This window comes from Ahaetulla prasina, chromosome 3, assembly GCF_028640845.1.
Source record: "Ahaetulla prasina isolate Xishuangbanna chromosome 3, ASM2864084v1, whole genome shotgun sequence".
Classification (NCBI taxonomy): domain Eukaryota; kingdom Metazoa; phylum Chordata; class Lepidosauria; order Squamata; family Colubridae; genus Ahaetulla; species Ahaetulla prasina.
In genome coordinates, this window is record NC_080541.1 from 199,882,705 (window position 1) to 199,897,771 (window position 15,067).

The 15,067-nt window shown below is 42.3% G+C and overlaps 1 protein-coding gene across 1 annotated transcript in view; it reads right to left on the reverse strand.

The window, feature by feature from the left end:
• EMILIN3 (elastin microfibril interfacer 3) overlaps nt 1-11,081 on the reverse strand; it is a 39,292-nt gene extending 28,211 nt beyond the window's left edge. The window contains exon 1 of the mRNA XM_058175778.1: nt 10,661-11,081. Coding sequence (XP_058031761.1) covers nt 10,661-10,866 — 206 coding nt within the window. The 5' untranslated portion in view covers nt 10,867-11,081. The remainder of the gene's footprint in view (nt 1-10,660) is intronic.
• Nucleotides 11,082-15,067: the final 3,986 nt, after the last annotated feature.

The following is a 15,067-nucleotide window of genomic DNA, read 5'->3' on the forward strand; positions in this document are numbered from 1 at the left end:
TGAATGGGAAACATTCCAGATTGTAAGATGAGTCCCCATCTGCAGTCGGAGACGTATAGTTGCCTATTTCAGTGTATCCATGCATAATACATATCGAATATTTCCCTGAATCAGCGTGATGGATTGCCCGCGTTAATGCAACCCGCTTAGTCTGGCTACTGAATTAATCAAATTTCTGGTTTTGCAGAATCCGTTGACCTATAAACAAACAAAACGGATTAAGTTTACACAGCGCGCTAAGCCGCAAAACAACAGAGTAAACTTAAAACTAACCAAGCTTCACTCATTATGCAAATGGAGCCGCTCAGCCTTTAACAGAGCTGGTGAAGCATGTTCTGCAAATGCAGCCAGCTTCCCTTTAGTTCTGCCATGCGGTAGGTCTCCGGGATGCTTAATTTCCACCCTCTGAATGTTGGGAGCCTAAAATTCCCTCCAGATTATCAGTCAGTTATTCTATTCATCCATCCAAACAATCAGCCAAACACTGAAATCTCTTTCTATGTTTACACATTCTCCCAGGAGAAAGAATAGTAGATTCTGACACTGTGGACATGGAGCCTGGGCCTTTCTTTTTTTTGTGTTAATCTAAACACTTTCAGCCGAAGCAGCAGCTACGAAGAGGAAAGGCAGGAGAGAGAGGAGAGAAAGCAAATGGACCTGTGTCCTACATGCCTGTACTTAAATAGATCCTTTCCCTTTTCAATGTGAGTTTCTTTCTAAATACTTAAGCAGTCGCATTACTTTGAAAGGATGTAGTAAAGCATGCTGGCTACTGATTTAATCAAATTTCTGGTTTTGCAGAATCCACTGACCTTCTATCTACCAAGGAGAAAGAAAATGCATAGCAGTGTTCAGTACAGGTAGCTCTCAACGTATGACTCATCAATTGCTCAAAGTTACATCGGACTCCCAAAAGGTAATTATGATTCAATTCTGAAGTTATGACATCAGCCCTCCCCCTGGTCATGTGACCATATTTTGGGTACTCCGCAGTCAGCCTATATTCATTTGCAGTGTCCTGCAGTCATGCAATCAAGATTTATGGTATTTTTGCCAGAAACTGACATTTATTTCTGTCCATAGCCAACCAAGAGTTTGTTTAATGACTGCAGCATTCACTCTGCAACTGCAGTGTTCACTTTACGACTGTAGCATTCGTAGAATGGGGTCTGCTCATGTGATCATCTGCTTTACAATTGTCAGTGTCACAACTTATGACTCTAATTGCCAGGCTCAATTATAATATAAGTTGAGGACTACCTATATGCAAGACTGACTGGGTCTGTGCTTTCATGCATTTTGTGTGTGTTCACTATCCTCAAATTTTATATATTTTGTTCAGTAACATGCCTATTTATGTTAATATTAATTCTAAGGACCAAATAATCTCATAAAAGGTCAGCAGATGGCTTAGAAAACTGCAAATGTTAACCTTAGTTCATCTATTTTAAAAAAAACCATATGTTTCTCATCCTGTTTTTCATAGTAGCTAACCAGATGTCACTATAAAACGTGTGCAGAATATGGAACAGTTATAGCCAGCCTCCGCTGTTCCTTTCATTTATTGCCTTTAGGGACAAAAAGCCCTCAAATCTTGTGTCTTTTACCTGTGATGAAATTCCCAAATATTGTGCTGGAAGCTATCTGGAGGGTAGCAAGTTGGAGAAAAGCTTCAATAAACCTTTGGGGGTTCTGATGTGTTTCTAAAATCTTCTATGCCAAGGCCAGAGAATTCCCCTGACAATGAAGGGGCAGCCAAAGGATGAATGGTTGACTGACTAGCTCTTTTAAAGAATGGCTTATATTTAAGAAATAATATTTTTAAACCCTCCTATAAGAAGTTTGGCTACAAAAAGCACATACAACGTCCTTTTCATGGACTGAAGAAATAACCCCTGTGTAACTCATCAGTAGCATTTGACATGCCCTAAAAAAAAGGAAAAAAAAACCTGATTAAACAAAATGTTTAGGCAGTGGTGAAATCCTCCGCGGGTTGCCACTAGTTCACTGCCAAAAGCACGCTTTGCGTGGTAAAAGGAGCCTTTTGCAGGTAAGTAGAACACAGACAGCTGTGCCACGTAATTTAGATTCATTAGAAAGCAGGATTTCCTGCTTTCTAGCGAATATAAATTGTGCAGCACAGCTGATCGTTGGAAATACCAGTTCGGTATAACTGAATGGGTGCGAAGTGGTAGCATTTCACTCCTGTGTTTAGGCAAATGTTGCAAGAAGCTTGGTGGATTTCATGTAGGTGCAAACCAGGTTGGATTGAAACACAAAGGCTGGAATACATGAATGACAGCACAGAGTCTCGCGTAATGCACAATATTTATTAACCCTCCAGATCCTGAAGAAGAGGCTTGTGAGGCTCTGCCTTTGATTCCTTCTTAAAAGCTTTCAAACTGTTCTATTAATGTAATTTAACTACCACTTCTCTCAGCCCAGGCCTGAGAATCTTTGGATGAAAGCAAATGATTCGTGCTCAAAATATCAGAGGTTTAACTTTATTTGTGTCAGGAGCAGAGCAGGCCACAACATACCGGCAGATCTCTCCTGCACACCTGCCAAGTTCCTTACCCCATCTGACCTTTCCTGGTTTGATTTCATTCAATCTGTGTCACTCATGCCCAAGAACAGCCAGTTGTTCTCTCTCAGTCCAGCCTATCTCAAAAAACATAAAATGAACGGGGATTCCAAGGTAAACTACTTCCAGCTCCAGAGGGAAAATAGATTATAAATCTAGTAAAATGCGGTGTCACCATCCCTGTAATATTCTTAAAATTCCAAACGAGCCCAGTAGTTCACACATGTCGCCTATCTTTCCTCTCCGCTTTAGTCCGTTTTTGGAAAGGCCCAATAACTCAGCAGGAGGACCCAGCCTTTAATTTTCATCCAGTGGATCTCTCAAGAGCATAGGAAACACATATTTATTTATTTATTTATTTTTATTTATTTATTTTGTCATAACAGTATATATAAGCATTAACATGAAATAAGTATTTAATATATAAGCATATATATGAGCATAAGTATGTAATAACAATATTAATTGGATATAATGAAGAGGAACAATAGGACAGGGAACGGTAGGCACGTTTGTGCTCTTATGCATGTCCCTTATTAGCATACTCCAGATGCTCTTACCAGCATCTGCATAGGACATGCTATTTTGTCTTTCATTAAATTTTGTTGCTTTCCATTCAGCCTCATGCACTCTGAGCTGTGCTAAGAAATAGTTCCCTGCAACTCCTTCCTCCATGATGAAGTGTACTATCATGCTGTCATAAGTCTGTAGAAATTTTCACTCATCCAGGTCGTGGTTGTCCCAAAAGTGCTTTTTCAGGAGTCAACTGGACTTTCTTGTTTTTTGTTTTGAAAGACATTTCGCTTCTTATCCAAGAAACTTCTTCAGCTCTGAAAGGATAGTGGGGAATGGAAGGATTTATATTCCGTTCAGACAGCTGGTCATTTGCATCCTTTTAGAGGTGTCACCAAAACACTTGGAGGTTTATCTGTGTCCTCAGGGTAACCTGGGTAGTTCTCCTGGTAGTCTGCAATTTTTTCTCTGGAGATCCATTCCTACCCCCACACCATTCAAAGGGTGTTCATCCCAAATTATATAGCTAAACGTCTGTAGAGATTCTCAGCCATCCAAGTCATGTTTGTCCCAAAAGTAACTGGACTTTCTTGTTTTTTCTTTTGAAGACGTTTCACTTCTCATCCAAGAAGCTTCTTCAGCTCTGACAGGATAGCGGGGAATGGAAGGATTTATATTCCTTGCAGGCATCTGGACATTTGCATCCTCTTAGAGGGTCCATTCCCCACTATCCTCCCAGAGCTGAAGAAGCTTCTTGGGTGAGAAGTGAAACGTCTTCAAAAGAAAAAATAAAGTCCAGTTGCCTCCTGAAACAGCATCTTTGGGACTGTCATACTAGTAGCAAGAGTTATGCATTACATTCAGAAGACACTTGGCTTATGGCTGGGGTGCCAAAGGTTTGGCTCATGTTCCAAGTTTTCCTAACATCCTTTTTATGGGTCATCCAACATGGATAGAACTGATAATATAGGTAGTCCTCAACTTCTGACCACAACGGAGCCCAAAGTTCTCTCACAAACCTCTCACAATACTTGACAACACAGTATCAACAGTAGAAACCTTCAAATTTCTGGGTTCTATCATATCGCAAGATCTCAAATGGACAGCTAACATCAAAAACATCATTAAAAAAGGACAACAAAGAATGTTCTTTCTGCGCCAACTCAGTAAGCTCAAACTGCCCAAGGAGCTGCTGATCCAATTCTACAGAGGAATTATTGAGTCTGTCATTTGCACCTCTATAACTGTCTGGTTCGGTTCTGCAACCCAACAAGAAAAACACAGACTTCAGAGGATAATTAGAACTGCAGAAAAAATAATTGCTACCAACTTGCCTTCCATTGAGGACCTGTATACTGCACGAATCAAGAAGAGGGCCGTGAAAATATTTGCAGATCCCTCGCATCCTGGACATAAACTGTTTCAACTCCTACCTCAAACGACGCTATAGAGCACTGCACACCAGAACAACTAGACACAAGAACAGTTTTTTCCCGAAGGCCATCACTCTGCTAAACAAATAATTCCCTCAACACTGTCAGACTATTTACTGAATCTGCACTACTATTAATCGTTTCATAGTTCCCATCACCAATCTCTTTCCACTTATGACTGTATGACTATAACTTGTTGCTGGCAATCCTTATGATTTATATTGATATATTATCATCAATTGTGTTGTAAATGTTGGACCTTGATGAACGTATCTTTTCTTTTATGTACACTGAGAGCATATGCACCAAGACAAATTCCTTGTGTGTCCAATCACACTTGGCCAATAAAATTCTATTCTATTCTATTCTATTCAAAGTTTAAGGTGTGAAGTGAGAAATTTGTTAAGTGAGTTTTGTCCCATTTTGCTATTTTTCTGTTGTTAAATTAGTAATCCGTTGTTAAGTGAATCTGATTTCCCCATTGATTTTCCTTGTTAGAAGGTCGCAAAAGGGGATCGCATGACTCTGGGACACTGCAACCGTCATAAATATGAGTCAGTTGTCAAGCATCCGAATGTACATCACATGACCATGGGGACGCTACAACAGTCGTAAGTGTAAAAAATGGCCATAAGTCACTTTTTTCACTGTCATAATTTTGAATGGTCGCTAAATGAATTGTTTTAAATAGAGGACTACCTCTATTTTGTTTGTTTTGCCTTTGGGGCTATGTTTGACCCCTTAAAACTTCTGAATTTCTCTCCCAAAATAGGCCTTGGTGGTGCCCAATTTCGATATATGACTCTTGGCATGTGATGTAAAACCTGGCCTTGAAACCAACAGAAGATGCATTTGTGGCTGGTTTATGAGGATATTGGTGGTGGGGGGGGATGGTTCACACAATTTAATGCATGGCGAAACCTTTCTTCATTAAGAAAGTTCATATTTTGAAGCGAATCAACCTGATTTGAACTTTCTAGCCTAATAGACAGGTTGGAATACATTCCAATAATGTTCTTTGGCAGTACATTCCATGAATTAATTATGGGTCGTGGGACACTGTTTCTTTTGTCCGTCCTGAATCTCCTGCCATTGGGTGACCCCTAGTTCTCGGTATTATGGAAAGGGGGAGAATCTGCTCTATCTACATGCTCCACACCATTCTTCAATTTTTTGGTTTTATTGTGTGTCCTCTTAGGAGAATCAAAAATTTCCCAGCCTCCCTCTCTCTCTGTCTCTCTGTCTCTCTGTCTCTCTCTCTCTCAGGAGTGCCATTTCTGGGTGGAATTGTTGACCCCAATTCTACTTCAGCCAGTTTGTGATTATTCTGCAGGAACACAAGAATGTGTCCCACTTTATTTATTCTTCATAATGGTAATAGATTGTTATTTAAAATTAACTGGCTTTGTATGCCAAACAAATAAAGGGGGGAAAGAGAGGGGAAGGAAGAGGAGGGAGGGAGGAGGAAGAGGAAGGAGGAGAAAGAGGAGGAGAAAGAGAAGAAGAAGACTCATGATATCTAAATTCCTCTGAACCCAAATCATTGAAAAATACCCAGGCTAAAAATTACGGATTTTGTTGGATAAATAGACCATAATAACTATAACAATGCAGAACAAATAATGCTGCTACATTAAAATGAAAAAAATAAATAAAATAAAACCTGCTGAATCAAGATTTGGGGATGTTTGGGATTTTTCTTCTCATTGTAATTCTGCAAAGGACTCTGCTGGAGTGCACTAACCATAGAAAAAAGGTCACTGAAAACTAAGTTCACCAATGAAGAATCACACGTAAAAACTGTCTTCGTGCAATTTTGACAATGTCCCCTTGTCTTTCAACCTCCCTGTTACTCGCACAATCGCCTACCTCTTTCAAAGCTCTCTACAAAGCACTTCAGAGGGATAGAGGGGAGGCTGGTGAAAAACTGGATCAGTCTCATTCAGCAGATGGTATATAAAATGCAAAGGGAGTAAATGCACCTGATATAAACAACTATTTGCAATTCATGGTTGAATGCACCTGTCAGCAGCCCTTCAACCTCTGGTAAAAAAAAAAAAAATCTCTCTTCTTCCATCTACCCCCTTCCTTGGGCTTTCACTGAAATCTGGGCAAGCCTTTTGCTTCCCTTTTTGAAAGAAAAAAAAAGACTGTAAATAATGACATGCTTCACATTTGAGAAAAAGAATGGATTTTTTTGAACAAATGAAAAGTGCAGGCCTATGCAAAACTCTTGCAAGTTGTGAAAGTTGGACCATAAGAAAGGCTGAGTGCCAAAGAATTGAGGCCTTTGAACCCGGGGTGAAATCCACTTACCTACGCTATCGGTTCACAAATGTGAGCATGCACAGAGCCTTCTGTGCAATCACAGAGGGTAAAAAATGGGACGTGATGACAGTCGGGCGGGTGGATGGAGCCTCCTGCCGCCAATGTTATCAATTTACCCAATCTGGATAGAACCGGCTGAATTTCACCACTGCTTTCTAGTGCTGGAGAAGACTCCTGCGAGTCCCTTGGACTGCAAGGCGATCAAACCAATCAGTCCTAGAGGAGATCAACCCTGGCTGCTCTTTAGAAGATAAAACTGAAATACTTTGGCCATCTAATGAGAAGGAAGGACTCACTGGAGAAGAACCTATGCTGGGAAAGATTGAGGGCAAAAGAAGAAAGGGACGACAGAGAATGAAGTGGCTGGATAGAGTCACTGAAGCAGTCGGTGTGAGCTTAAATGGACTCCAGAGGATGGTAGAGGGCAGGAAGGGCTGAAGGAACATTGTCCATGGGGTTGCGATGGGTTGGACATGTCTTCGCAACTAACAACAACAATGCAAAACTCTACTCAGCAGTAATAAGTGTCATTAAGTTCAAGGGGTTGATGCTTAGTAAATAAAATGATATAGGAATGTAACCTAAATTCCAAATAAATATTGAAAGGTATCAACTGAACAGAAATAAGGATTTATTGAGTCAGTGTGGTACAGTGGCTAAGGTGTCAGGCTAAAAAGTGAGTGACCTTCAGCCAGTCACTGTCTCTTAAGCCCTAGAAAGATGGCAAATCACATCTAAAATCTTGCCAAGAAGTCTCAAGCAGGGACTGATCCAGGCAACGACCAGTATTCAACACAGATGCAAAGGTGATGATGAATGACACACATCGTTCATGAATAAGCTGTCTATTAGACTGTAATTCTGAGCATATTATTAAATGTATATGTTGCCCACCTCACTATCCAAATCAACTCTGGACAGCATATAAATTAAATAAATAAAACCATGAAAAAAATAAAAAGAATTGCAGTATAACAGCATTAATACCATGGTGGGATCCTAAGTAGTTGCAGGTATGTGGCCTGGTGGTGGTGGTGAAATCCAATTTTTTTTTACTACTGGTTCTGTGGTTTGGTGGGCATGGCAGGGGAAGGATACTGCAAAATCTCCATTCCCAGCCCACTCCAGGGGAAGGATACTACAAAATCCCCATTCCCTCCCCAATCCCTATCCTGGGGGAAGGATATTGCAAAATCTCTATTCTCACCCCACTCTGGGGCCAGCCAGAGGTGGTATTTGCCGGTTCTCTGAACTGCTCAACGTTTCCGCTACCGGTTCTCCAGAACCTGTCAGAACCTGCTGGATTCCACCCCTGCCTGTGCTTTTTACTTATGTCTCCAATCTTGGTTGAAGTTTCCCTGCAGCATCCTCAGAAATAGGGAAGACAAGTCACACAGAGAAATGTGGGGGACACATAAACCCGTTAGTCTGATTATGTAGCTAGGGCTGCAGACTGGCTCCCAAATATCTCTCAGTTCCTGTCAGTGGGGTGTAATGCTTAAAGCTTGGGAGCAGAACTAGGGAGACAAGCTAATTTAGGCCCAATTGATCTCTTTAATCCCTCCTATTTCAGAGGGTTATTTTTGTACACAGGAATAGGAGAGATGATAGAGAGTAAATTAGTCACAGTGGCATAGTGGTTAGAGTGCAGTAGTGCAGGCTACTTCAGCTGACTGCTAGCTGCAGTTCAGTAGTTCAAATCTCACCAGGCTCACCAAGCTGAGTCAAGGTTAACTCAGCCTTCCATCCTTCCGAGGTAGGTAAAATGAGGACCCAGATTGTTGGGGTCAATATGCTGACTCTGTAAACCACTTAGAGAGGGCTGTAAAGCACTATAAAGCAATCTATAAGTCTAAGGGCTATTGCTATTGCTAGTATCCCTAGTTCCAGTCCCATGCTTTAAGTATTGCACCCACTAGCAGGAACTGGCTGAATGATTCTTGGGAGCCCTTCTGGAACCCTAGCTATATCATCAGACTAACTGGTTCATGCATCCCCCACATTTCTCTGTGTAACTTACCTTCCATATTTCCGGAATACTTCACAAACTTTCTCTAGCTATTGCAAGAAAGAAGGGATCTAACACTGAAATAGGCACATGGGAGGCCACCCTGAGCTGCTTGTCACAATTCTCTTTTTTACTTTCCACAAATCCTTTACCTTCAGAAGGCAACCAGCTGCACAATGTCCTGTTCATCTAGATGCTTAATTTGGGAGATTTCTCTCTTTGCAATGTATTGTTCCTTCTGTTGTTGTTAGTTGCAAAGTCGTGTCTGACCCATTGTGACCCCATGGACAACAGTTCCTCCAGGCCTTCCTGTCCTCTACCATCCTCTGGAGTCCATTTAAGCTCACGCCTGATGCTTCAGTGACTCCATCCAGCCACCTCATTCTCTGTCATCCCCTTCTTCTTTTGCCCTCAATCTTTCCCAGCATTAGGCTCTTCTCCAGTGAGTTCTTCCTTCTCATTAGGTGGCCAAAGTATTTGAGTTTCATCTTCAGGATCTGGCCTTCTAAAGAGCAGTCAGGGTTGATCTCCTCTAGGACTGATCAGTTTGATTGCCTTGCAGTCCAAGGGACTCGCAGGAGTCTTCTCCAGCACCATAGTTCAAAGGCCTCAATTCTTTGGTGCTCAGCCTTTTTATGGTCCAACTTTCACAGCCATACATTGCAACTGGGAAAACCATAACCTTGACTATACACACTTTTATGTCAACCATACCTTGACTATACACTTTTATGTCTCTGCTTTTAGTATGCTGTCTAGATTTGGTTCCTTCTGCAGCCAGCTTTTTTTTTTTACGATTATCCCCAAGCAGTATCTCTTATATGACCATCCACCATCTATCTCCCTGGAAGTCCCATTTCCCTACTTGTCCGGGAACCAAAGCAGGTGATCTCCGTTTCTAGCTGAAAGCGCCGCGGTTCCTCCCCCTTCGGGCACGCCCTCGCCTCTCCGCCCTTTCTCTAGCGAGCGAGCGAGCGAGGAGGCGCGTTCAAGCTCGAGGAATTCGGAGGGAAAATTCCTTGCCCCTAAACTGGAGAAAGGGTACCCGGGTGTGAGAGCGGGCCGGCCGGGGAACGAATAATCCGCACTTCCCTCCCGACTCATCGTCCCGATCTGTTCCGAGTGTTTCGAATAGGAAAGAAACCCGTTATTATGGATTGGATCTTTGGTGTGCAAACCCAGAAACTTGCAGAGCAGGCGAGAAATCTACCCCCCCCTTCAGTGCTGCATCTTGTGCCTTAAATCCGTCCAGAAATAGCGGCCCCCGGTTTACTGAATACCTTTTGGAGCAACCAAAAATAAAACGAAACGCACGCTTCTCCATAAACCAACCCGCTCTTCCAGCCCTTCCGCGGAGCATTCCAGATTGCTAAAATCTATAGGAATTCTGCAGATGTACGTTCTTCTTGGAAAGAAGGCAAGGAGGAGCAGTATGGGGGCGGGGAGGGGGAAGAAAAGTGACTCTCAGAAGAAACTCAGCGTAAAGGAGTAGAAAACATCTATTTCTCTTTCCACGCGTCGTCCTTTTAATGTGGAAATCACTCCCCAATTCATATATCTCAGTAGGATTACGGGGACCCCCACCGGGTAAGGGTGGGGAAAATCTTCTGGGACAAATGAAATTGACCCAAGAATGAAATTGACTAAAACGCCCGAAGCAAAAAAGGAGAAATGGGTAAGAGACACCGAAGCTGCCTTCCAAAATTTATGGGAAGATGTGTAACCTAAGACCTGCTTCCCGAGGGATTTGGAAAGACACGGGAAGACCGCGCAAACAAAATGAAGATGCCTTACTTATGTCTCGCCACGGGCTTCTCCGGAGTGAGCTGAGGGCTAGATCCTGAGGTATAGAGGTTGTATCTGTTGCCGTAAGAGATAGGCAGAGGATGGCGGTAATACGTCCCTTTGGCCTCGGTAAGGCAAACCAGGGTCCCAGCGCAGAGCAAAGAGATCGACGCGCCAAAGGCAACTTCTCTGGAGAATCCTTTCGCCCGAGTCATGATCCCTTCCCTACAGATCGCGCGGTCAACTTTCTCCCAAAGGTCTGCTGAAGGAGTTCGGTCTGAGGCTAGTTGGCTCTCGGCTTTCCAGTCTGGAGGGGCGGAAAGTCTCTCCGGAGAGAAGGTGGGCTGCGATTTGCTCTTCTCAAAAGCCCTTGACGAAATAGGAGGTGGGGTGGGGGGGATTCTTTGCCAAAAGAGAGAGAGGGAGAGACCCGGGCGAGAAGATCTCTGCCCAGGGAAGGAACGGAGGGAAGCGCGCTCTCCGCTGGCGCTTGAGCTGCTAGTTCCAGTTCAACGCTCTTTTGTACCTTTCCTTGCCATTCACTTTTTCTCCAGGCAGTTCGGGTCCCTAGTAAGGCAGGGAAGAGGGGCGGGACCCTCTCTCTCTCTCTCTCTCTCTCTGTATTAGCATAATACTCCTTCCATCGTCTCCTCCAGCCGATTGGCCTTTGAAATGCTGGCCCAGCCAATCCGGGTCCAATCCCCCGCAGCGCTGCATCAGACACTATCTTTAAAACCGAAGGAGAAGGAGAAAAAGGGAAAGAGAGGGAAGAAAAAGAGGAAGGAAAATGGGTTGGGTGATGGTTGGCTTGACCAAGAGTGAAGAGAAAGGAAAACAAAACCAGAGATGAGAGAAATTAGATGGGGGGGGGGATGGCCAAAGAAAAGGGGAAAGGGAGCAAGATTCAAGAGTGCCCTCTTCTAGGAATGTTGGCAGGAGGTGTCATTAGGTGATTCTCAGACCTCTCCCCTGTTCTGATTCTTATCTTCATAAAGCTCTGGGTATCCCTGTAAATCAAGCAGTTTACAAACACAGGGAGTTGTGGTAGCTGCAGTCCACAAGAATGTACACAATTGCATATTTCACTTTTGGATAATCACATTTTAGGGTTGTTGTTTTTTAACGAGAAAAGTAGCAGCAGCTCCAAAGCAAGGAACCAGAATGAAGTTTATGGTCCCTTATCTGTGTTGTAGGCATGTGCCGTATAGAGCTTATCATACGAACTTCCAGGTAGAAGGCCTGGTTCCTTCAGATTGTTTTATGGAACTTAAATAGTACTTTACTCAAGTTGAGAAGCTCAGTGCTAAATGAGCGACTTTGAATTCACTGCTTATAGTATATACCGCAGCTAAAGATTTAAGATCTTACTCTCAGCCCCTCTTCCCATTTGTAAATCATTATGATGTTTAAGGAATGGCAGTGATATATTTAGTATATCCAAAGGTGACTTACAATGGGAACAAGTGAACTCAAACTACTCCTGAGTATAGAGCAGGTTTGCAAGTCAAAAAGTATCATTTTTCAAGCAGGCAAGATCCCAAAAGCCTTCATTTTGAAACACACCTGCTTAGTCACTCTGACAGATAACAACTGTTGATTTAAAAACAACAAGATTGTTTGCAGGGCGTACTGACCTGGTCTTCCATTCTTCTCCCCCTTGATCCCTCAAAAACAATTTGGCCATGCCTAAAGACCCTTGAATATCCTTGATCCAAGAATGATCTATGTTCCAATAATGTGAATGCAGTTCATAGCCCCAGAGAACATTTTTGATCTATCTAGCCAATACTGGGAGAAGCTTCTCAGGATTTCAAAATAATGTCTTGTAACTGAAGCTGTTGCTGTTAATATTCCTATGTGAAGCATGAACTGTTCTTGCCAATAGTATTCCAGGTATAGATTAGAACGAGTCTTGGACCTATTTGTCTAACATAAACTGAATGGTGTGTGTGTGTGTGTTTTAATAATGATTAAGGACTATTTTAGAAGTGCATTGGATCAGGTCTCTCCAATGAAGATTGACATTTACATTTTTGGCATTTATAAAGCTTGTAGAAAGCCACATTAATATAGACAACTGAAAATATATTCCATTAAAAAGTTACTGATTGTTATTTTTAATTGATGCATGGGCAAAGAATGCAATGGCCAACACGCACATGGTCTGAAAATGCCCATAATATGGAACATCCATAAATTTTAGAAACAAGTGACAGAGTACAGAGGGTATAGAAGATCTCACAATGCAAAAATAAACAAAATCACATAAACTGATCTAACTATTGAACCCATTGCCCAAAATGTGATCAAACCCACATGTGCACAAAATTTACGGTATAGGAAGAATTATTTTTATCAGCTGGATGTATATAAGGCTTTACATGCTCAGAATATGTAATCATGCAAAGCAACATTTGATACAGAAAGAAATGGTTGAAACTCTGTTTCAAATCTTTACATGGGTTTATTGCCCATACAGACTACGGCTTTCTCTTATCTGTAATAAAATGAGCAAAATCTTAGAAGAATTTGTTGAGCTTTCTAGGATCCTTTTTAATAATATATCTGGCAGATCTGGGAGTTCCTAAGCAGCTATGCTCTGTCTCTGTTTTCCATACAATGTAATCTGGTGCACCCCATAGATGTATTCCAATTGCAGGATAGTTTGGGAATTGTGCATGGATACGAGAAGATCATTCCACTGAATTGCCCCAACCCTTTGTGTAACTCTTTTATCGTGACATTTAACACAGACAAAATGACTTGTGACCAAATTCATTTACAAATTTCCTACCAGTAGTGGTTTATCATGCCGGAAATGACATTTTACTGCATATTTCAAAACATTATAGCAGGAGTAAAATCTACTTACCTTCCCTACTGGTTCGGAAGTGCATGCGCCGCCCCTGCGCACAAACCCTCTGCGCATGCGCAAACCCTTCTGCGCATGTGCAGAGGGTAAAAAACAGATTACTTCTGATGACCGAGCGGGTGGGCAGAGCCTCACGCTGCCATCGCTACTGGTTCTCCGAACCACCCACCCACCATCACTACCAGTTCAGCTGAACTGGTCCAGACTGGTAGCATTTCACCCCTGCATTATAGCTAAAGGATGGGAAACAATATGCTTTTGCTTCAAACTTCTATTTTTGAAACTTATGTATTTACCTTTCTCCCCAAATGTCAGGAAAACAGAGTGGAAGACAGTGGCTTATTCAGACTGGGACTATTTCTCCACCTGCCCCATTAAAGCTGCTCTTAGTGACGGTAATGTCATGTGACGCTAGGTGAAGGTCTTGATCTTCTACATACCAAATCTATATCCCATCACTGATGGCCTCTCCTGTAAGAAAGAGATTTATGGAACCCAGATCCTTTTCCTTTCCCCCAGAATCTTGTTTTCTTCAGCCACAAAGAATAATCTGCATTGGACTCCCTAGCTTTTTGAAGTTTCTGGACCAGGGACAAATAACTTGTAACCTTCCAGATGCTGATGGACAACTTTCAGCAACTCTAGCATTATGAATGCAGTATCTGGGAAAGAGACACATGTTCCTGGTCCCTGTTCTAGATTCTAGCACCCTATCTGCATTCCCACAGATTTCTGGGTGTCTTCAATCTTATGTTGATTTAGAAATTTGTATGTCTTCATTGTCATGATCATCAAGCCATTGCTTCTATTTCTGCCCGCTTCAAGATGCAATATATGCAATAGGACAACAATTATTATTATTATTATTATTATTATTATTATTATTATTATTATTATTATTATTATTATTATTATTATTATTATTATTATTTGAATTTTTATACCGCCCTTCTCCCGAAGGACTCAGGGCGGTGTACAGCCGGAGATAAAATACAAAATATGTACAATTAAAACAAATTAAAACATATCAAAATTACAAAAACGGCTAATAATTAAAATTAAATTTAAAATACTTAAGAATATTAATAAAACCTCAATTTAAAATCAAACTATTATGCCAGTCCCGCTTGAATAAATATGTTTTTAGCTCACGACGGAAGGTCCAAAGATCAGGCACTTGACGTAGGCCAGGGGGGAGTTCATTCCAGAGCGTCGATGCTCCCACAGAGAAGGCCCTACCCCTGGGGGCCGCCAGCCGACACTGTTTGGCGGATGGCACCCTGAGGAGACCCTCTCTATGAGAGCGTACGGGTCGGTGGGAGGCATAGGGTAACAGCAGGCGGTCTCGTAAGTACCCAGGTCCTAAGCCTGCCTCCGCCATATCTGCCCCTCCCACTTACCGTACAGATGGAATAACACTCTCTGCTCTGTACAAACCCCTCCCCCCTGTCTTCGGACCAACTGAAATAGTGTCGTGAGCACGCGCTGGGACTGGACATACCCTCCCTGACGGGTTTCCCCCAACACCCACCCTCCCTCCCTCC